Raw genomic sequence first — 24,879 nt, 5'->3', positions numbered from 1 at the left:
CCTTCCTCCAGTAGTTGGCATTAGAATAGTAAAGGTGATTCAATATAAGCAAGTATAAATTAATGCACAGAGGGCCAATTTTTTTATTTTTATTTTAAATCCTAACTTTACATATATGCCAAAGAGATTTGAGTGACCAGAAAGAGACCTTGGGGTTGTGGTGGATAACTCAATGAAAACATCAATCGAGTGTGTGACAGCTCCAAAAAAGAAAAAGAAAAAAAAGGATGAATTCCATGTTAGGGATAACTAGGAAATGGATTGGAAATAAAATTGGGAATATCATAATACCATAATGCATTAAATGACGTATGGTTGTGGGGGACATGGATAGAAAGAAGTTATTTTCCATTTGTCATATAATATCAGAACATGGGATCACCTTGAAGGTGAATGTTGGAAGATTCAAGTAAAAGGAAGTTCTTCACACTGCACATAGTTAACTATGGGATTCACTTCCATAAAATGTAACAGCCACCAGCTTGGATAGCTCTAAAAAGGGGGGAGGGTGACAAATTCATGGAGAACAAGGCTACCAATGACTGCTAGCCATGCTGGTTGTTGCACTTCTTCCTCTTCAGAGGCAGGATGGGCCAATGGATCAGGGGCACAAGTGATGTTGCACTCCAGTCCTGCTTGTGGGCTTCCCATCAGCATCTGGTTGGCCACTGTAAAAACAAGAGGCTGGACTAGTTGGGCCTTTGGCCTGATCCAGCAGGCTTTTCTTAAGTTTTTCAGCCCTCCCAACGTTTTCCTAAGAACTTAAGACAACTGATTCACCTTTTGACTCTTGGATTGTACCGAGTTTGCATTTTCAGTTATTCTGCTACTGTCATTCCAACTCTGTGTTATAGTCTGTAGGACGGATGTGCCCAGGAGCCTTGTAATGCTGGGAGGTGCATAGTAAATGACAAGCAAAACCCATGGCCCAAATAACCGCAGCTTAAACAGATCCTTTAGAGCAGCGGTTTTCAAGCTTTCCACCTTCAGGGAACCTTTTCCACAGTGACCAGTCTTCTGAGAAACCTTGACATGTCTACCACAGAACATTCCAGGGGCTGCTGGTACATACTTGACTAAGGTATACTTGGCTCATACAAAGATGCCACTCATATTCTCCTATGGCTGCACGATGGGGGGGAATTATCAGTAATGGAAGATAAGCTTGACTTCAGGGAAGCATGCTCATCCTTGCCTTCTCATTAAAGAGCTCAATACAAGATTTCAAGGGAGCACAGGAGTACCAGCCTTAGATAAATTGAAAGAGCACGGAATACCAATGGGAAGGGAATCTAACCAGTGGGATAGAGCTGGGAATGAACACATGCTGTCTAAATACATGTTTCTATTTCACGCAGTGTTAGTTCACACTGTCTAGAGCAGGACAATGTGGTGCCCTCCAGGTATTGTAGCATCCCTGTCTGCTGGCTTTGCTTGCCAGAGATGACTGGAGTTGTAGTTCAACAACATTTGGAGGGAATCACATGGGCTAATCCAACCTAGAATAAGCACTTCTCATGTAGTTATTGGCCCATTATATCCTTATATAATCCTTATATCTGTATTTATTACTTTGTTCTAGGGTAGCCAGATGTTCACATGGAACTGTGACTATTGTCTGGTATATGCCATCTTCTTTTCCCTCATCTAAACCTCTGAATAACCTCTGCACAACTAAACCTGCACAACTGAACATGCAGTACATTTGAAATTTGCTTTTATATAAGGTGCCATCTATAGTTGTTTCCCTGTGCGGGTGCGCACGGGTGCGCACACACACAACCCCAAAATTTTAAGGCAAAGGGGACATGAGAGGTGCTCCAGAAGTGCCCTGTAGACACTGTTGGATTACAATTTCCACCAGCCACAGACAGAACTGCCAGTGATCAGGGATGACAGGAGTTGTGCTGCTCTCTAGATGCTGGCCTACATTGGCTACCTTGGTTAAACCCTCCACTCTTCTCCTGCTTAATTCCCCACAGCCTGTTGCCCATGCTTCAGTAGAGCATGTTTCTGGTCTTTTTCACAGCTAGGCTCCAACAGCAGAAACAGCAGAACGACAGCTCCCCACATCAAATGGGAGGCACCTTTTGCATGGTTGCGCGCAGCCGTCCAGATCCCAGTGCAGCTCCCAGTAGTACGTCACACCCACCAGACTGGATACCTGGAGGTCTCTGCCTACTTCAGCCAATCGTCCAATCCCGCCTGGGGAGGCATTGCCAGGGGATCAGCCAGGGAGAGGGAGGGACTACCCTGCCCACACAACAGAAGATGAATCTTAACTTCTTTATTTGCCAATGTGTAAATGTCTACACACTAGATAACTAGATAATGCATTTACAACTGAAATTCCACAAACAATAAGACCAGAAATATGCTCTACTGAAGCATGTTCATGAAGCAAAAAAGACTCAATCTAGTTTTAATCCAAGGAATTCATACCTACCTGTCATTTATGGGTTTAGCTACAGAATCTGTTGGGGCTTCTCCAGACAACCTTTATTGAGCATTTGTCCTGATTTGGTTGCACAAAGTTTAATCAGAGGTTAGAATGTATCTGTTCCTTACTGACCATTCATTCTGATTTGTTTGTGGATTATGCAACAATGTGCTTTCATCCTGCATCCACCCTGATTTGTTTGTTTATACGTCTTCCCGTTAATCATTGTTTCATCCCACACTTTTTAATGCAATTCCCCATCACTTTCCAAACCACAAAAAGTTCATTATTTTTTAAGTTGATTTGTTGTGCTAGGGTAACAGAGAGCTTTAATCTACTTTAATTGTGCAAACCTAAAGTTCCAGTATGAACTGGAATGCCCCCTGAAAAATAACGAGCATGCTTGGAAAATATTCTTTTTTAAAGCAAAAGAATTCAGGTGCTATATAGTAGGTGAAGAATTGGATTTGGACTGGGGACCCACAAACATCTGCCTGGCTTCCCCATAAATACTTTCCTGATTAATAGACCTTATCTGGTTAGCATGACAAGCATCTCTGTGAAGCTTTGTCCCTGGGCAAAATCCCTCCATAAACAGATTTCTCTGTACCACTTACAGGCCACTCCAGGGTCACCTGACCTCTTTTGGAGTGCCCTGTGCCTCAGATTGACGGCTGCCAGACTTGCAGTAGTATGATGTCTATGCTGCTGAAAGGGATGGAGCAAGCTTCCTGTCAGCCACCGGGAATTCGGCAGACAGGCAGCTGAAATGGGTGCAGAAGACATGTATCATAATAAAACGGGCTTTTGGGTTTGTTTTTGGGTGTTCTCTAGGGGGATGCTGGAACACTTCAGCATAAATCAGTGAACTGGTACAGGCTACCCTAACTGGGAGATGTCAGTTGCTGAAATGAAAAGTCAAGCTGCCTCAGCCTGCTCAGTCTTCAACATTAGCCCTCATGCCAGTTACAGAGAGGACCCACTTTCTGCCCCTCTCATAGCTCTGGTTCCCCTCTCTCCCACATGCTTTCTTTTTGAGCCCCTTAAGGCCCCATCCACCCATCTCATTGCCTGGCCTCCCCATCACTTCATCTGTCCTAACTTTCCTCCAGTCCATGCACACAGTGACATAACTCAGTCACTACCAGTCCTTCTCTCTCCTCTTCAACCAATCCAAAGGCCTGCTGCCATTCATTCATAGCAGAAGTGGCCATATGCAGCAAAGGCCTCCCAATGAGCTACAAGTGGCCAGAGGAGCAGCACTGGGAAGATAGTAACTTCCAACTGAGGTTGGTGGGGGTGGGAGGGCAGGTGATAACTGGTGGGTGCCAATGGTGCCTAGGGGCACTGCATTAGCAACTCCAGCCTTATGTGCTTGATTCCATCCCATGGAGACCAGTGAGATCTACCAAAAGAAGTCACCAAACTATGCCTTCTCCTTTCACCCATAAAAATACAGAGTGCCACCCAAATCTCTCCTAGGTACTAGAATGTCTGGGTTTTAAGGGCTGGCAATCCCCAGTCATGCTCATAGCCAATAGGTCCATATTTCCCACCTACTGAGAGTTGGTTGTTATTATCAGTTACCTAGGCTCCTACTTTTCCAGCTTAATCAAATTTCAAAGGCTACTAATGAGAATAGATTTAGTTATAACATATAGCATTGGATGGAAAAAGGAAAGTAACAAATAAGGCCACCACATTACTGAAGCAAAGCAGGTCTGAACCTGGATGGGTAACTGCCACCTTGGGAAGGAATTCAGTGCTGTGCTAAGGTAATTGCTCCATCAGAGCCAAGCATTTTGACTTGCCAGACAGAATGATCCCCTCCCTCTTCCCACTGCATGCTTTTGGGTGGGGGGGAAGGAGGGGGGAAGTCCCATTGCACAAGCGTCAGCCCTTGCACAGGGCTTCCACTCATTAGTTGAATCCCACCCTTGGGTTCCATAGCAAAAGGAAGACAGGAAACAAATGTAAGAAAATCAGTAAAGATAGGAAACTGGCACTGCAACGTCTATATCAAGTTGAATTTCTTACCATTGGCTAGCTGTTGCAAAATCCACAATATCAACTCAACTTCTCACGCAAACCACAAGCTAGTGGTTTGCTTTGTATTTACTGCCTCCTTGTTTTATTTTTTGTGTTTTTTTAAAGAGGCAGTACCATGAAGGTATTGGAAAGATTTCACATGAGATAAGTGTTTTGTTTTTTAATCCTGTCACCCGAATATGTAGTGTGATGGATGCAGAGGTACTTGAAATTCCAATAAACACGGAATGAGTTTGAATTCAGGGTGAGTCGGGGGATGTATGGTTTAAATACAAATTGATACAATGGGTTGGATTTGACAAAGTCATACACAAGAATACACCCATTGAAATCAGTGGGCTTCAATGTCATGTTTATCCAAAAGAGCAAATTAGATGCTCTTTCACCAACACAAGTAAGCTAGTATGTAAAATATATCACTATCGATTTAGAGTACGGTATATATCATTAAATTGTGTATGACCAAAGCTTGCTAGTTGAGATGCACAGTTATCAACAGCCAGAGAGAGGATCCCAGGAGTCTGTGACCCCACCAACGGACCATGAGCAATCTGTTATTCTAGTCTCTGGAATGACCAGAAAACTGTATGGATTGCTTAATGGCCTCCCTGTATCAGCTCAAGAAATACCTCTGCACAGATTACTGAATCAGTTTGTGGGAGAACATGAGTGCCACCCAGTGGGTTTGCAGGAAATTGTCAAGGAGCAAGAAGTTTATTTGTGGGGGGGAAATGATTATCTCAAACGCAAGGTCTACGCACATTCACACAACCAGGATATTCTCATTGTAACTTGCTTCATATCACAGCCTTCATGTCCTGTGCTATTAAAGGCATTAAACTGCAGGGGAAACATTTTAGCATAATGGTTGGAGCAAAGTACATGACTAGGAGGTAGCTTTTAAAGGGAGTAAACAAAACCTGGGTGGCATCGGTCATAGGAGAAGCTGGCAAAAAACAATTGTCACAACAATACTTTGACATTACCCCATGTGCTGGACATAGGAAAGCATTTTATTGCAGTGTTAATATGCAGAGAAGTGTTTTTGAAGGTCTATAGTGTAAAAACAGTGACAGCGTCAGCAGCTATAACAGGAAGCAAGGCCCCCCCAACTTTGGGGACCTATGGATCAGCAACTGGTTAAGTAACAGAAAGTGGAGAGTAGGAATAAATGGGCAGTTCTCTTGATGGACAGCAAGTGGAGTCCTTCAAGGATTGGCATTGGGACCTGTGCTTTTTAACTAATTCATAAACGATTTAGAGTTAGGGGTGAGCAGTGAGGTGGCCAAGTTTGTTGCTGATACTAAAGGGTGGTTAATATGAAAAGGGATGGGGAAGGACTTCTCCAAACTGGGTGAATGGGCTGTAAACTAGCAAAGGCAGTTCAACATAAACAAATGTTTATATTGATGCACGTACAGACCCTCCAAGTGTCCTTATTTTCCAGGGATGTCCCTTATTTAAAGAAGGCGTCCTGGTTTCTGATTTGATCCCGGAATGTCCCACTTTTCCTTAGGATGTCCCTATTTTCATTGGAGAAATGTTGGAGGGTATGCATGGAGGGGCAAACCCCCCTAATTTCACATATATGCTCATGGGGTCTGGCCAGGGTTGTAGTGGAGAACTCAAAGAATGTCAACCCAGTGTGCAGCAGTTGTGGGAAAAGGCAAATTCCATGCTATGGATCATTTGGAATTGAAAATAAAAGCTACCAATATCACAATGCCGATACAAATCTATGGCGCACCCACATTTGAAATACTGTATGTACAATTCTGATCACCTCATTTCAAAAAGGGTATTTTAGAGTTGGGAAAAGTTCAGAAAAGAGCAACCGGAATGTTCAACGGGATGGAGTGACTCCCCTATGAAGAAAGGTTACACAATTTGGGACTTTTTAGTTTAGGGAAAAGGCTAATAAGAGGTGACATGACAGAAATTTATAAAATTATGCATGACATGGAGAAAGTGGATAGAGAAAAGTGTTTCTCCGTCTCTCATAATACTAGAACTCATGGTCATCCCATGAAGCTGAATGTTTCAAGATTCAGGACAGGCAAAAGAAAGTACTTATTTATGCAACACACCATTAAACCATGCATTTTGCTCCCTCCAGAGGCAGTGACAGTCACCAGCTTGGATGGCTTTAAAAGAGAATTCAGCAATTAGGCAAAGCCTCCATTTGCAGCCTTTCTGCCTGGTATGCTCCTCACTGTCTTCCCCCTCCCAGCTGACAGGTTAAGAGGCGGCAAACAGCTATAGTTGCTCTGCTGTCTCTCTCAACCCCTTGCATCAAAACTCTGCAAATCCTAAATCTGCCAGAGTGGAGGGTGGACATACACACACTTAACAGGCAACAGAAAAATCTAGAAAGTTGCCAACATATGCATGCGACAGAAGGTCTGACAAGCTACCTGAGGATTACCTATTTTACAACTGATGATGACAAACAAGGAGGAATTGTCTGAGAACACAATGACTGCAGACAGCCAGGGAAAAGCAATCACAAAACTGCTCAACAAGGGAGGAATAAGGACAGCCGGACAAAAGGCATGGATTTCAGAACATCATAGCTCAACAATCTTAGAAGTTGATAAGAAAAAGCACATGCATAGAAAATAAAGGCCAGGGGGGAGATGTGTAGAGGGACGTTGGCCTGGTTTGCACGCAACATTAGACCATTTTTTTTACAATAAATTATGATTTAATGTGCATGAGCACTTTGTTCCTCCCCCACTCCCGACTGCCGCACAGGGAAGGAAAGAAGACAGAGTCTAGCTCGCTGTGACATGTGAACCCAGGCTTATCGGTTGTTTCCTCAAAACAACCACCACCACAACAACAACAAACGAATGGTAAGCCAAAAGCAAAGAGAAACAAGCCACAAGCCTGGATTTGGATATGCAACAAGCCTGATTCATCCCCTGAAAAGCAAGCAAGTGCACAGTAGCAGCAAAGCACTCAAACACATTAAACCATGGTTTACTTTAATCTATGGCTTAGCAAAGTACAAAGAAATAACAGTACAAAGTTGCCTATCTAAATCCAGCAATGTGAATCTCTAGCTGCCCCGCCTTTTTTGGGCCCGGAGCACATTTGAAAATCTAAGAAACTACCATGGACACCACAAAAGCCCATTTCACACAAGTCAAAACTGGCAGTGCTCCTTCCCCGCCCCACTCTCCAGACAAGTGAAACCCCTATACATAGCCTATAAGAAATAACCCCAGTTTAACAAAAAGACAAAGGCAAAACACCCCTCCAACAAGCAGCCCAAACAAGCAAACTAGGCAGACAACATTCTCAAAGAAGAAGAAAAACAGACAAAATGCACAGCAAACCAACAAAAAATAAGCAAGCAAAGCACCCTCACCTGGGGACCAGAAGCATTCTGGAGAAAAGGAGGTAAAGAGGGTTGGCTGTTTGAATACTTGCATTTTGCTTGCCTCCCAGCCCAACATCACCTATGGAAAAACAAAACCAAAGAGCTCTCCCTCCCCCTGCCAAAAAGAACAAATATAAATTGGGAGGGTCAGGGGGCCTTGACAGGCACCAAGACTGGTGTCTGAGGGCAGCATGGCATTCATGGACACCACATTGTGGCCCCAGCACTAAAGTAGCAAGAGAAGAATCCTTAGTACGCATATGTTTCTATGGATGTCTCTTTCAATACATCTTTGGGGCAAAAAGCCCCCAGAGAGAACAATGCTAGAATTATGTCTGGATCTTGGCAGTGTGTGAGCACACATATGCATGTTTGGCAGGCGGGGGAGGAAACATTTTTATTTCATCAGATGATTGTGCTTGATCTCTAGGGAGGCTTACAGCACCCCAGACGCAAACCAGAAATGGCCCAGAATTTCTCCACCCTATGATGGGCCTCACTAGCCTCCATTAGCAAAGGTAGTAACAGCCACTCTTTGTCAAGCCAGAATTACCGTATCTGGTGATCCTAGACTATTTTGAGATCAGATCCAATGGATTTGTCCATTCCTTCCCATGACCCTGTAAACACACACACACACACACACACACACACACACACACACACACACCCAAACCCTACCTCTCAATCTATTTGAATAAAGACCAAGGATGCATTTCTATAGCAGTGCTAGATTCAATCCCCCACTCCACCACATTGTGTGTGTGTGTGTGTGTGAATGTTTACATTCAAATGGAAATTCACAGTTCACTTGGAAACTTCCCAAGGGGCATTTCAAACCCTCTTGCCATTTCATATTTTGCTTAATTCATCAATCGACATTTTGCAATTTGTTACTTTGATATTTAAGTCCCAGTGTAAACTATACACACTGCAGCTCAAGTTTCTAATAATAAGTTCATGAATTATGACTTGTCACCTAAGGAAATAATTCCAAGTCAGTTGAAATTTATCAATGTTTTCAAAAAGACTGTGGTTTGCAATCAACTAACTGCTGAGTGAAATTAAAAAGCACCTTCTCCAACAGCAATACTTTGAGCCCATCACACAGAATTTCTTTTTAAAAAACATGTTTTCTGCTCACAGAAGACAGCATTGCAAATAAAGCCTGGCCATTAGCTGTACCAATGATAATTACAATAGTTACCATGCTTAAAGTAACTGGGTCCATTTCATCACATAACTGTTCCTATCAAAATATAGAGTGTGCCAAATATATAGAGTGTCAAATATAGTGTCCGTCTACTGTAAGAATCCACAGCATAAGGGAAGGTCCTCACTATAGTGCAGAGATAGATACCCCTTCCTGGCTGCAGTGTCACTTATCCAAAATTGTCATCAAGCATATTTATTACCTTTCAGATGTGCCAAACATGCACAATCCAAATAGGGGGGAGTTCTTTTACTTGCTGCCAGTGGGGGGGAAATGCTGGTGGTAAGGATGCAAAATGCTTTTGGTATAGCATTCATGACAGGGAGCAGAAAAGCCTCTACTGTTACACAAGCAAATCACCAAGCCATTCTGACTTCAGTTGTGCAAACATTTCATATGTCCCACAAGCTGTTTTTAAAGTGCAAATCTGAAAAGCACTATCCATTTCAGATCTGGGTGGGATGGTGTTCAGGGAATCCCTGTGCTAAAGCGCTATGCCGAGGCAGAGAGACGGAAGCATTCTCTGCTCAGTTGACATCCATGCTCTCGGTCTATCCCCACCCACACATTATGCAAGAAATCCCTGTACGTGGCTATGGAGTACCAACTGCACAGCAGCCTCACAATGGTTGTCACTGCAGCTTTCTCCAGTGCCAGCTGAGTCCCACATTACAGCAGGGTGTTGTTGTTGTTTTGTCTCACTCCCCAGCAAGGGGGTGTCCCTTTCCCTCAATTCTGATCCTCCCCACCCCCAGGCAAGCCGGCTGAGCCCTCAGTAAAACTATAGTCCTCTGCTAGAGATATCAGCGTTTCCAAGGCAACAAGATGGGATTTTCTTGGAGGCAGCAAAAAAGGAAATGGCTTGGAAAGAAAATGAGGGAGTGCGGGGGTGTTGGGGAGCGCCAGTGTCAATATTAACTTGGGGCTTCTGGCTCAGATGGGGGATTCCTCCACAATGGGCTCCCAAGAAGCATTGTGGGCCCCTTAGTTTCCCAGGATTTGGCCCTCTGTGCAACAATCAGATTGGACTAAGTTCCCTTTTTATCAGGGGAAGGGTAGCCCTGTTAGTGAGAGTCAAACTATGTGTGCTCTGTGTTATTCTCATGTTTAAGCCAGCATGTTTAACCTGGCTGACTGGAGATGAGCAGGCATGAGACCCTGATCTGGAACACAGTCTTGATCTCAACTGGGTGGTCTTTGCCTTTTTGATGCTGGAAATTCTTCACCACCTGACTGGTACTGTTTGCAGTAAACAGCACTTGGGGAGGAAAAAAGCAGCCAGGAGGGTGCGATTTTCAGCAAGGGGAGGAGGCATAAATCCTCAGAGTCACATTCCAGATTGGGGGGCCCACTGCAACTTTTTCTTCAAAGCATCTAGGTTAAGCATGATTGTATAAACACATGGCTAACCTCACACATAGCTTGGCACCATGTCTCCCTAGCCAAAAGGAACTCGGAGTGAAAGGCCACTGGTAACCAAACAGGGCTTGGGCAGTAGGGATAAATCTTCACAGCAATGCTTTTCTAAACAGCAAAGTAATGTGACCCCACTGGCCTACCTCCTTTGACTTTGCAGCAATGATGTCACCTCCCTAACACCCAGATTTTAACCAACAAGCCTATCAAGCCCACTGTTTCATGTAGTTATCTATAGCATCCTTTATAGGGACGTGGGTGGCGCTGTGCTCTAAACCACTGAACCTCCTGGGCTTGCCGATCGGAAGGTCAATAGTTCAAATTTGTGCGGCGGGGTGAGCTACTGTTGCTGTGTCCCAGCTTCTGCCAACCCAGCAGTTCAAGAGCACACCAGTGGAAGTAGATAAATAGGTACCGCTGCAGTGGAAAGGTAAACAGCGTTTTCGTGCTCTCTGGTTTCTGTCATGGTGTTCCGTTGCGCCAGAAGCAGTTTAGTCATATTGGCCACATGACCCGGAAAGCTGTCTGTGGACAAACACTGGCTCACTCAGCCTGAAGCGAGATGAGCGCCATACCCCATAGTCACCTTTGATTGGACTTAATCCTCCAGGGGTCCTTTACCTTTTACCTATAGCATCCTTATAATTACCCTGAAGGTCAATTAATCTCTAAAGCCACGGAAGCTGCTTGGGCTGCTAGAATTGTACAGATGTACAAAAATCAGAAATATGGGTGATGTTCTGTAGAGGGAAAGTGTGCCTTCCAAGTAAGACACCTGCCTTGCCTTGACAGTGGGAATTCTGTCATGCCTACTCTGGTCCCCAGACTCTTCAATCAGCCACATGGACAATAGAAGACTAGGATGAACTGAAACCTGCAGTGGACAGGTGCATTGTATGAACACATGTGAGTGCTGTGCAAATATGTTCGAAGGAGTGCAGGTATAGCCATGCTCCCCCTTGCTTTGGCCATTTTTTCTGGTCACATGTGTTACATGGCCTGCAACAGGAAAAATATCTGCCTCCCCCAGATTATCTCAAGATGGCCAGACCACTTGTCTTCAACTGGCGGATCAGATTCAGGACCCAGAACTGGCTTTCACTGACCTAAAGTAGGTTGTAGTAGCATTATTCCTGCCATCCTAATAAATGATATTTAAGAATCCTGCCTGGACTAAAGAGGGATCTCTGGTCCATCTAGACTACTGGCCAGTGAAGAGAGCAGCCATAGGCACAGGGAAATTCCTTTAATGCAACCCTAATAGTTCCCGGGGGAAATTAACTAGTCTGTACGTAAACTGAATATTAGTGTCTTTCCATGTGATTCAAAAACCAATAGGTGATGTTTGCAATCAGTTTGTAATGTAAACTTAAATGCCCTGCTTTTTTTCTTTAAAAAAAGTTTAGGGGTACTCTCATTTTCCTACTCATATTGAAATACTGCCCCTCAATGAGGCCAAACCTAGATTCACAAAATGTTTAGGGGTATGCATACCCCTGGGCCCCCCTCCCCAAAACCAACAGGTTAATTGTGGCAAATACTATTGCAGAGCCCACTTCATCAGAAACGTACAGGAGCCTCTTTTTGCTTATTAATCACCAGAACTCTTTGAAAGCCCTGATGTCTGGCTGTGTAGCTTCATTGTCTTATCTATTACATGCATGTTTTAATGTGTCCTTGAACTATGCAGAAATGGTGTGTCTTGCAATACTATGTATAACTTAGGCTGCAATCTTGTACGTGGCATTCTTGGGGAGCCCCACTGAACTACCGGTAAATGGGAATGGGGCTTACTTCAGAGCTCATATGCAAGTGTTTCATAGCCCTGCTGGCACCACTCTTAAAACCAACAGCACAAGCCACCAGAAGTGCAGAATGTCAAGATCCTATTTCAAAAGGAACAAACATAGCAGAGTTATAGGGTTTAGTCCCCAATACGGTACCAGAGCCTGATTCATTCAGCAGAAATCTTGGGAAGCATCAGAACATCAGCAACAAAGGAGAGAAAGAAGAACAGGTCTTCTTGCTGTCTGGACAAGGGCTGTTGGTACAGAATGACAGGAATCAGCAGAACAATGAAGGAGTCACAAATAGGTGGAAGATCATGAAGAGGAGGGAAAGTTAAGAGGCCTGGCAGGGGCTGGGAGTGTGTGCCTAGCAGTGGAGTATGGAAAGGACAGACCTGGGGAGCTCTCCAGCGAGGGGATGGAGGAGGCAGGCAGTAAGTGGCATGGCTTCAGGCCTACTTGAGAGAAACTCAGGAACAGCTACAGCTCAACAACAGAATCTGAGCATACTCACTCCCACTCCTTCCGCTGTGCCTGGGGTGTGTTGTGGATCTTGTGGGCCTGATGAGCCATGATGATGTCACGGTGATCCACCACGCCTCCACGCCGCTTGTACGAGAGGGGCTCCTGGCCCATGTAGTGGTACCAGCTGCCAAGGAAAGGGTACTCGGGGCTGGTAGGCCCACGCCCATCGTGCACGGCTTCATAGTAGCTGGGAGGGGACAGAAGGGATGCTCGGACCACAGCACGCCTCGCCATCCATGGGACTTGGGTGGAGACTCCAGAGGTTTCTGCCTGGCTGGCTGCCCGCCCAAGGGGTAGCTGTGGACACAGAACACAAGGGGAGAAAAGAAAAAGTGAAACAGATTGGCTAGATATAGTGGCTGCATAGAAATATAGGCTCTCTTTTTTCAAACTGCCTCACTCAAAGCAATTCCACCCAAGTCCCTGGCTGCTTCAGAACACTCCCTTAATTTGATAGGAGAAGCTATCCATCCACTTCTACCTACACGAGCCTGTAAGTAATCTAAGGTAATAAATTAGGGAGTTGTGAATGAACAAAGCTGTTTCTTCTCAGAGGGCAGAGTTTGATTTATATGTGGAATAAAGTTAAGGAATTCTCCCAATTCCAGGTGCTTGTCCGTGTTAGCCTTGTACAGCTGACAGGAGGGAAGTTGGAAAGAGTGGGGAGGTCAGAATGAGAAGGCCGAGAGGATTCTGGGTTTTGTCTTCAGAGCTGGATGCCAATTGGGTTTTTGGTTCTTTTTTTGGTTTGTTTGTAGCCCTTGGGAGATTTTGTACAGCAACTAAAAATAAACAAAAGATAATTAGGCCCCGAGGGAATTTCTATTGCCAGTACAAACCCAACATCAGGCCCTAGACTGTCTCTTAGCTTGCTATGAAAAAAAAAAAAAAACCAACCACCCAGCCCCAAACCACATAACTGCCATCTCATCCAGGCATTGCAGCACCTGCCATAGCTGTCTAGATAAGTATTGGCCACAAGAGGGCACTCTAACCACCGAGAAATAATAAAACACAGCAAAGGGAATCAACTTTTTCAAGAGGAAAGCCAGCTTAGCAATAAATTACTTGGTCATCCCTGCTAGCTCCAAATCCTACCATTCTCCATCGTCATTATCCACTTTACCACTTTGCCTCTTTAGAGCCTATCGACTTCCTTCCCCACAACCTCATGGCTTTCAAAATTAACCTTTATATCATTGCATTTTGTACGTTTTCCAGTTCTAATTACACTCATTACAAAATGGCTCAAAATTTAAATAAATATAGAAAGATAGAAAATTTATCATTACAAGTCTTCAGATAACCCTGCTAGTGATGTTAATTGCTTACAGTAATCTTTCAAATACAGTCATACCTCGGGTTACAGATGCTTCAGGTTGTGTTTTTTTAGGTTACAGACTGCCGAAACCTGGAAGTACCGCAACAGGTTACTTCCAGGTTTTGGCGGCTGCGCATGGGCAGAAGCGCTAAATCGCAGACGCGCCACTGCAGGTTGCGAACGTGCATCCCACACGGATCACGTTCGCAACCCGAGCATCCACTGTATCGTATAAATTTACTCCAGTCCTTTTGGAATACTTGATCACGCTGGTTTCAGATTTTTCCTGTCAGCTTCGCCAGTTCTGCAAAGTCCATCATCTTCATCTGCCACTCTTCTTTTGTTGAAGGCACTACCTGCAGTGCCTTAGCTTAGTACCTTTGACTATCCCACCGTCAGATGGAAAATTTGACAAGCTGTTCCACTTACAACTCTGCCCTCAAAATTCATTTCAGTCTCTCCTGATACTTTACATTGTTCTCTTTTCCTCATTAGTGTCCCTGAGTCCCACGACAACACAAGCCAGTGATCTGAAATGTCATTTGAAGACAAGTGGGACCTGCTCAGCGTTCCAGCAAGCTATTCCCTCCAAGAAGGGCACTGAGGGCTGCATCCAACGAAGCTCCCCATTAGTGCAAGGGTTTCCTCCTGTGCAACGGGACTTCCTCTCCCTCTGCTCTCCCCCACCCCAAATATACTCTGGAGAGTTAGGGGAAGGGGAACAAAATGGGGGCAGTACACAAGGAGAGGAAGTGCTGTTGTGCAGCAGACAGCCCAGTAGCTAACCTGCAACCAGTGATTTTTATTTTGCAGCAGCAGCATAGTATAATGGTGGCCGTCTGCCTCAGTAAGCAGTCAAGCTGTCACACTTTGCACTTGCTGCAGTTTCTGGGTCAGTCTCAAGGGCAGCCCCACATAGGAGGGTGCGTTGCAATCATTGAGTCTAGAGCAGGGGTCAGCAAACTTTTTCAGCAGGGGGCCAGTCCACTGTCCCTCAGACCTTGTTGGGGGCCGGACCATATTTTGAAGGGGGGAAATGAATGAATTCCTATGCCCCACTAATAACCCAGAGATGCATTTTAAATAAAAGCACACATTCTACTCATGTAAAAACACGCTGATTCCTGGACCGATTGCGGGCAGGATTTAGAAGGCGTTTGGGCCAGATCCAGCCCCCGGGCCTTAGTTTGCCTACCCATGGTCTAGAGGTTACCATCACATGGACAACAGTGGCCAGGCTACCATGGTCCAGGAATAGTGATAGTCTCTTACCAGCTGAAGCTGGCAAAAAACACTCCAATGAGATCACCTGGGCTTCTAGTGACAGAGATGGATAGAGGAACAGCCACATAGAACTGCAGAGTTGGAAGGGTCCTAAAGGATCATCTAGCCCAACCCTCTGAAATGCAGGAATTACAGCTAAAGAATCCTTGACAGTACAATCCCAACCAAAACAGGCAATTGAATGCTTATCTCGACCTGGGGACCGATCACCCACAGCACCTCCATCTTGCCTGGATTCATGAGTCAGTTTTGCTGGCCCTCATCCTGCCCACCAGCATATTCAGGTGTTACAGAGAAATAAGAGCTGGGCATCACTACTGTACTGATGACACCTCGCCCCAAATCTCCGTGTAGAAGAGAGAATTTCAGTAGCCACAGCACAACAATTATGGTTGTGGGAGTACTGTCCTCTTTGCCAAGTGGCACCCAGATTTCACATCCCTGTTCCCCAAAAATTGTGGATACTCAGCAGTAATTTTCTCTCTCTTGCCACGTCTCCACCCATCCAACCGTGACTGTCTTCAGAATAGTTTCCTGCCTTCAGAATAGTTTACTCAGCACCTCTCTCATATAGCTGAGAGGGGGGTGATCTGAATATAGCACATCTCCCCAATCCATAGTGTTTAGCAGAGGTTTCAAAGGCTTCTACCATCCTCTCTCTCAGATCTATAAAGCTTTCTTCTTAGTCCTCTATGTCTACACCTCTATTGCTGGTGGGGAAGTCCAGAGACGTATCAGAATCTATGCATAAATTCACCTATGCCTAAAATATAAATCTTCTGTCTCACCCACCTCTTATCAATAACGTCATTAAAGCATCCCCTTGATTTCTCCCTCTCCTTTAAATCCAGTCAGCCAACAAACCCTCTCCAAAATATTTAATTTCATTTTATTTATACAGAGCATTAATACCCCACTCTTCAGCCAAAATGGCTTCCCTGAGTGGCTTACGTGCAATTAATTAAAACAAGACAGGCCCTGCCTACACGAGGCTTACCATTTAAGAAAACACAACCCATAAGGGAGGGAAGGGTGGGGAAGAAATCAAACTCAGACACCAATTCTCAAACAATTGTTCTTCTAATGGCCAGCTGGCACAATTCAAGAATAGGAGGTGCCTGATCGAAGGAGCTGGGCTTCCGGCCCTGCTTCCTAGCTCTCCCACTGAGGCAGTCTGGCGGAAGGACTGCCCACAGGTGACACTTGTGGGAGAGAAGGCCTGATGGAGCTGGCCTTCCACAGCAGAGCTAAGGGAGGAGTGTGCTCTGCTTCCCTTCCCATCTCTCCTGTTGACAGAATGGCTGCTCCAGGCCGACAGCCATATTATCAAGGCTTGCTCTTCCATTTCCATCTCAACTACCCCAACTCTGGCTTGCGTTTCCCCCCTCCCTCTGCTTTCCCAATCCACTGTACGTGGTCCTAAGAAACCAGGCAGAATGTCCGGGGAGGGGGGGGCGTTCATTGGTGCATGTCACCACCTGCGCAAGGGAAGCTGATATTTTATCTTCATGTTAATTAAAAGGAAGCTCGGAGATGAGCATTTGTCCCCACTAGTCCTTTATCTTCAAAGAGAGGAAAACACAATGTTGGCTTTGATTTTTTTTTTTATCTGAATGGTTGAAAGTGCCCATTGTTGGGGCTGAGAGACATAATGTTGCTGAGATACTGGTGGTTGGGGGGTGGGGGTGGGGATAAACAGTCAGAGAGCAAGAAGCACAGGTGGAAATAGTCTTGGAACTGATGACCGAAAATCCAGTTAGGATTTTGTACCCTAAATTAATCCAAAGGAAGCGATATACTTTTGGTTGATAACAGTATAATTTAAATATTTTTCCTGGGTGTATTTCAAAATGCTGCTTTTCTTCTTCAGTAAATATACATATACATATTTACACTCAAATAATAATTCTAGTGGTGGCAGCAGTAACAACTATCTGTGAGAATGTAAGAAACTTGTATCAATCACAGGGTTCAGCGCAGGATGCTACCATGCATTATTATGAAGTTCTTTTTTGTGTTTGTCGTTTACAACTGTCCCGTCTGCTTTATGCGCTTACTGTATCACAACTATTATCAAGAATCCTTCCTTATAATCCCTTTCCCTTTCAATCTAAGGTTCTAGCTCTCCCATTTTACTCACTCTGATGTCTCTTTCTCTCTTAGTCACCTTCGCCTCACTCTCCATCCTTGAAACTCCCTTTTTGATTTCACCACGAAGGACACTTTCACAGGAGACACCAAAACAGCTATAGCAATGCTGTATGCTTCACTAACGACATTACAGCAATCCACGTTAGGCATGTTCAGAAAAGATCATTTACACCACTTACACCCCACAAATGAGGCACCATGGATTTCAGTGGAAGAGATTTATCCTTCACCAGATTGTGCCCTTGCATAAAGTCAAACCTGTGACAGTTGTGACTTTCCTAAGCCTCAAATTTTCCACCGGACACAACAGTCCCACTATACTTCATAACAGGGCTAGCCTTGGTTATATGTCAAAGAAGAGATCCTGGATGGTTTGATGTTCTGTAATTGCACTAATATGCCTATGTAAGACCCAAGCAGAAAACATGCACCTGCCAGCTCACATAAATTAAACAGCCATATAGTTAGAGACTTGTCATTCAGATTTTTAAAATTGTTGTTTATACATTAGATACACAACCATGGGTTTCTTTTAAGTACAACTGGGGGACATACGAGTTTTCTGTGTCACTTATGAACACTTTAATGTGTTACACACAAGCAAGTCCTACAAGTTGAATGGGACTTGCTTTCTAGTAACAGAGCAACCCTAACCATGGCCAGGCAGCAATGGGACAATGTATTCACCAGGGCAGCAGATCCAGATTTTGATCTTTCTCCCCGCCTCCCTCCAGTTGTTCATGTTGTAGAGCTCCCCTCGACCCCTGGTGCCATTTTGGGGTTTGCCCTAGGAAAGGAAGCACTAGGGTTCACAATCCACATTAAGCCAATATGAATGGGCCCCAAGAATGCATCTCATCTTCCTGTGACACCCCCACCTACCATGGATAAAAGCACAAATCTTTGACAGGGAGGGATGGGGAGAGATGCTGTTTTATCTCTGTTGCCATCCACCCCTTTCAGCATTCATGAACCAGACCATTCCTAACCTTTTGTGGCTGGATACAGGGCAGTGTTCGCTTTACAATGAGAAGGTATACCAAATACAGACACAAGCCAGCCAATTCCTCTGTTATAGAAGTGGATTTGTATTGTCTGAAGTCTAGTCTCAAAATATATTCTTTTATTTATGAAATTCCATGGCACATGGAAACAGTTGCTTTCCAAAGAAAATCTTACAGCCTTTTGCAAGTTCAGAGACGACCATATTGAGGACAAAAATCTGTGACCTGTGGTCATCTGGGTCGTGATAACCCATAAAAACTATACCCAAGTTCAATTCAGTTAGATCCTCTGGTACTTTTACTAAACACCATTACTGTTGCCAAAACTCATTATGCCAAAAACTGGAGGGAAATTAAAATTCCAACTTTGAAAGAAAAACATTTGAAAATGCATGCGATTTACCTTGTGTGTCAAAATCAGCTAATTTTGTGTTGGCAGCAAGTCTATCAACCACTGGATGCCTTTTGCAATAAAGTAACAACAGCAGCCCTTAAAATAATCCCAAACCCACAAATATATTTTACAATGCTATAACATGCGCTACTGTGTTTGTACAACCTTTTGAAATGGCATTTCCCTCCCTCTTTTCCTGACAGATGTGATTTATCATTAAATTAGAAGGTTAATCATAAATTAATTTTTAAAAAAGAAAAATAATTAAATTAATAGCTTGTCTTTTTATTTAAAATAAAAACACTCCTGAGTACCAGGTGAATGCCTTTCAGGTCTTGAATCCCATTCCTTACTCCCCCAGAGTTGCCCATCATCTGGCTAAATCTTCTCTTTTCCCTTTGCAAATCATGCCTGTGTTTAGGAGGGGATAAGGAAGACATGTACAACAACAGCAGTGGAACAGCTGCCTTGGCCCAGGAAACAGATCTGAGGTCACAGCAATAGAACGAGCATTAATAAGGCCTAAGCAAACAGTGTTATCTGGAGTTCCAGCTGCAGCGTAAGGTGTAAGTACCTGGCACATACTCAAAACAAACCCTCAACAGCTTCTATGCCATGTGTGTAATGGTCCGTAAACAGCTCTAAAAGAGAGGAGGAGCAAAGCACTATTTACCTCACCAAGAGGCACAGAAAAGTTAACTCACAGGAAAGGGATTTGATAGGGGAACTGAAGTAGTTAGAAGCAGCATTATCAGAAAAACAGATGGGGGAAGAAAACCAGCGATTTATTTTTATTTATTTTTTGCACTGAACAAGTGAGACAATACCTTTATTGCGGTCAATTAAGGTTTAAATGTTAGATAAAAGCCTTTAGAGAACACTTACTTAGATATTCTAAAGAAGAAAGAGGCAAGTAAATCAATACACATCACCAGTTCTTCCCTTTTCATCATCTCCTCATTCAAAAGCTCGTTCCCAGCATTTTATACCTTAATTTGTTGTGCACAATGTACTTCACAGACTAAAGTCCAAACAGCCCAACTCCACAAAAAGTGGGGTCTCATTCCAGATCAGGGCCACTGTCTTTTGCAAACTGTCCTCCCAAGCTAATTCCCCAGAAAGTGCTGTTCACTGCAAAGGTACCCCTGCCCGTACGGGCCAGTCTTGACAGACTCTAGGGTTGTGCGCTCATCTCACTCTAGAGGCCGGGAGCCAGCGCTGTCCGCAGACACTTCCGGGTCACGTGGCCAGCGTGACGAAGCTGCTCCGGTGACCGGCACCAGAGCAGCACATGGAAACGCTGTTTACCTTCCCGCTATAAAGCGGTACCTATTTATCTACTTGCACTTAAGGGTGCTTTCAAACTGCTAGGTGGGCAGGAGCTGGGACCGAACGACGGGAGCTCACTCCGCCGCGGGGATTCGAACCGCCGACCATGCGATTGGCAAGTCCTAGGCTCTGAGATTTTACCCACAGCGCCACCCAAATAGCTTATTCAGGGCAAATAGAAATTGGGGGGGGGGGTTTATTGGCAGAAAAAGAGTCAAGGCAGGAAAGCATTCCCCCCCCCCACTTCCTGCACAACATTTTCCTGATATAAAAACAAAACATAGCCAGTGCTCAGCACAATTTTAAAAATGTGTGATAAACACTAGCATGCATTTTGCCTCCTAATATAAACAAAAAATGACAGATTGCTCATCAGAAGAGCATGTAGCCTAAATGCTGGTGGAGGGAGACAAAGAGACTGAAAATGGTAACAAGGGAAGACTAGAAATGGAATGATGGTGGGGACATAGGAGCAGCATAAGATTATGAGGTGTGGGAAAAGGTTTTTCTTCCTCTCTTTTAATACTAGAAGTCAGGTCCATCCAGTGAAGTTGAAAACGGGAAGATACGGGGGAGACAAAATAAAGTATTTATTCAAAGAGCACATGGTTAAAACTACGGCATTTGAACCCACTAGATGCAGTGATGGCCACGCTTTTGGACAGCTTTACAATTTAGATAAATTCATGGAGGAGAAGGATACTAGTCATTAAGCCTATGTACTTCATTTTGTGCAGGAGGCAGCATGCCTTTGAATACTTTGAATGCTTGGAATCACAAATGAGGACAGAGAGAGTTCAATTGTACAAGTTTGGAAATTCTAAAAGATATTTTATCTATTAGTCCTTGCAAATGAAAACATGTCAGTCAGTAATTTTAGTAAATTCTGGCTTACTAGCGTCTCTCCTTGTCTTTAAAGAAAAACTAAAGAGGAGTAACTGGACATACAACTGTCAGTAAAGTTGCATACTATTTTAGCATGAAAAATCCACAGGTAAATGCTTCCTAAATAATTGACGGTGATAGTATAACTGCTAATTCAAACTGCAGGTACTTAGTACCCATTGAACAGCATTGCCCCTTATTCCAGGAATGAGTCCCAGACACTCAGCAGGGGAGATGTGGATATATTTCACTCTTCCTGGTTCTCTCCAAATATGCAAATAAGCAAGGTTCCTATCCCACATGACTTGTACCTGAAGGGCATTATTTGTTTATTTGTGTGAAATATGTTTACCCTGCCAGTCCTCAAAAGCTCAAGGTACCTAACAGATTCACACAATAAAAACATCAGATAATAATTAGCAAGAAACAAAAGCAGCAAGATTAAACATTGTCCCAGAAACACTACAAGAAACAATAAAAGCCCATCAGGAACCATGCAAAGCCACAAAAATTCCAGCACTACCAATAAAAATTAAAACACCCACACATAGGAAAATCGCCTCCAAGTCCCAAGGCAGGTTTTCCATATGAAGACTCAGCTAAGGTGGCCAGTTATGCATTGTCAAAAACAAGAATTTGCATCACCACAAGACAGACCGAAAAAGGACATCAATTTGCATAAAATGTTAATGTGGAAATTTTACATATAGATGCAAATTTAGAACCAATGGCTTTAATTTAAATAAAAACAAAATACATCTCACCATAGCAGGGATGACACCAGGTCCCTTATAAGCCTGTTCAGTCTGCTCTTTAGATGCTGCTAACTTCTGATGAGCAAGTTCAAGGCTCCTGCTCTCGCCTTCTGTGGTTCCTTATCCTTAGACTATGCATGGACACCTTCAAACAGCAGGCTGTCCTCTGTAAAGTCGAGCATATGGCTACCCTGGACACAGACCTTGTGATCCTTAGCATAATGAAATCTAAAGCAACAAGTACTATTTTGTACGGTTGTGTGGTGTGGTGTGGTGTGCCCTCTTAATTTTGATACTTCTCTGCAAGCAACTATAAGCGTTTGGGGCAGGGATTGCCTAGACCTGTACACAGTTGCCTAAACCAGCACAGGATGCACTTGTCTCGCTATGAATAAAGTGCAGGCTGTGGAGAAGCACTGCTACCTGCAGATATAAGAATAATTACAAAAACACACACACACAAGACTATTCATCACCCGGCAAGTTCAGTCTGGAAAAAAACCAACCCAGAAATGTAACTATATGAATCGTGCAGCTTTTAAAAATGCACTCTCATTCTAATAGCAAACTCAGCAGGTGAATGTCAAGTGCCGACAAGACTGTAGTCAAAATGGAGCCCGTGAAAAAGAAGAAGCGTTCTAACAGGAATCTGAAGACTTGCAGGAGTACAAGGAAAAACCTGGGCAAAAAACCCCACCAGCTCGCCTAATGAAGACAGCATTGCTCAGTGGTAGCAAAAGGATGAGTTTCTTGTTGGGAGTGGGGTGGAAAACTGAGGGCGGGGGAGAGAGGTGGAATGGAGTGTAATATCCTGGAAAAGAGCATGGCTGGCTGGCTGGCATCTTGAACAGGAGCACTCCACCCTACATTTTGTTGCGCTTGACTAATGTAGCATGGACAAAAATCCCACTGTTTCATTACTTGGCTTGCTGTTTCCACTGGATCCTCTCAATATGCAAGTCCTTGGCACAGCAGAAGGGCATCCTTTTATCAGCAGTCCTTCCTCACCAATATCACCCCAATTCCTCCCCAGACCGAGTACAAGATAACGCTGCAATGCATTCATCTGGATAGTTCATTCAAGCATCCCTCTAGGGAAGAGACAGAGCTGACAGAGCTTACATTGCTCATGGGGCAGCAAATACACAGTTGTGTTGTCATCAGCATACTGATGATACTCAACCCTATGCTTAGCCTTGAAATCCCTGAGCAGCTGTATTTATATGTTGAACAACATGAGGGACATTGCATTTCAAGTCTCTTGGGAGTGACGCATAACCATCCATCATCACCAATTAACTCCAATCTTGTATGACTCAAACCACTGATTGGCAGCTCTCATCACACCAGCAGTCTCTGAGATGCTATAGCAAGAATCCATTATCAACTCTGAAAAATATTGCTGTATGCTCCAGTACGACTAAGATGGCCATATCTTTCATCAACGTAAGGTTGTCCATACATCTCTGCTACGTCAGAACAGAGATGGATGGGACATATCTCAGAATTCTCCTAAGGTACAAAGATTCCAAAGATGGGAGTAAGGTGGGCTTCATATGGGAGGGATATTAGGAAATTTGCTATGTGTCCAGCTTACCAGGGAGGAGGATGGGAGAAAAGGCATCCCTGAAATATACATGTGACAGGTGGATTAAGATTAAAAGATAACTTTATGTTGTTGAAGATGCATAATATTTATTCTTTATTCGTTTGCTAAATTTGTATCCTGCCTTCCCATCTGATGCTGATCAAAGCAGTTAATGATAGTAAAATACAAAATAGCAATTAAAATATTAAAAGCAGGTAGGTAAAACATCAGTAAAACCGATGAAAAAACAGCTAGCTGAACATTTTGCAGTATTTACATTCAGTCATAAGAATGAGGCCAAATACACCTCTGTCTGTTAGAAAAAAGTAATTCTAGAACTGGATAGTTAGTCTCCCTTGGCAAGGAGTTCCAGGGCTTGGGAGCAGTCACTGAGAAGGTCCTCTCTCAAGTACCCACAAAAAGCACCTCAGATGTTGACAGGACAAAAAGAAGGATCTCTCCCAAAGAGCTTAAAAACCTAGGAAGGTCCATACAGGAGAACAGTGTCTTTTCAGATAATCTGGTCCCGATCCATGTAGGGCTTTGCAAGTCAAAACCAACACTTTGAATTCTGTCAAGAAGATGGGACAGGCAGCCAACAGACTGGCTGCAAAATTCTTAACCAGAAAAAGTTTCCAAACACCTCTCAAGGAGCACATTACAGTATCCAAACAATAATATGTCACTGTGGATAGATCCAGTATCTCTAAAAGTGCAGTTGGCTCACCTGTCTTAGCCACACAAAAGCGTTCCTGGGCACTGGCCACACCTGAGTTCGTGGCTCTGTGATTTCAAGAGACACTTCTTAACTGTTCTGCTAATGTGTTTTGTCTGCCTGTCTTTTCTTCCATGTGTGTCCGTATGCACATATAGTCTGTTCAAGGGCTCCCTAAAAGAAATAGGCTGTTATGAAATATGCCTGTAGCTTTCAGAATACCTGGTAACAAAGAACAGGTCTGCTGCAGGCTGTGACAGTATACAATAGACTCCAAGGATTCTTCTCCCACGCTTGTTCCTGAGTACTATGTAATATCCTAGATGTACCAAACCCATCACTTAACATTCCAGTCTTGCCTCCAATTTTCATTTTTCAGAAAGTTATTGAGATTCAGCAAGCTACATCTTTATAAGGTTGTCATCCTGCTGTGGTTCTGCTATAGCACATGTAGTCCTGTCAAGCTGTCTTTTAAAGTGAGCCTGGGTACCTTTTAGCATTTCGAACAGATGTGCCAATGAAAGTGTATTTCTATTATGGTACCTTGTCCTAACACACATGCACTAAGTTTCTGCTTTGGATGGAAAGTTCCTTCCACTTGCTGGCGCATGAAAAGTCCTGTCCCTCCCCTTTGCAAA

The 24,879-nt window shown here is 43.9% G+C and overlaps 1 protein-coding gene across 15 annotated transcripts in view; it reads right to left on the bottom strand.

The window, feature by feature from the left end:
- The window catches only part of CACNA1A (calcium voltage-gated channel subunit alpha1 A), a 275,590-nt gene that overhangs the window by 244,753 nt on the left and 5,958 nt on the right, over window positions 1-24,879 (bottom strand). For all 15 annotated transcript variants that reach the window (XR_008328860.1, XM_053376385.1, XM_053376381.1 and 12 more), the window contains exon 2: window positions 12,805-13,112. Coding sequence is in view for 14 of the 15 variants with exons in the window: in XM_053376385.1 (XP_053232360.1) it covers window positions 12,805-13,049 (245 nt within the window). In the remaining variant the exon portion in view is untranslated. The remainder of the gene's footprint in view (window positions 1-12,804; window positions 13,113-24,879) is intronic.

Source organism: Podarcis raffonei, chromosome 2 (assembly GCF_027172205.1).
Source record: "Podarcis raffonei isolate rPodRaf1 chromosome 2, rPodRaf1.pri, whole genome shotgun sequence".
Classification (NCBI taxonomy): Eukaryota; Metazoa; Chordata; class Lepidosauria; order Squamata; family Lacertidae; genus Podarcis; species Podarcis raffonei.
Note: the sequence above shows the minus strand (reverse complement) of the source record. Positions and strands in the feature narration are given on the sequence as shown.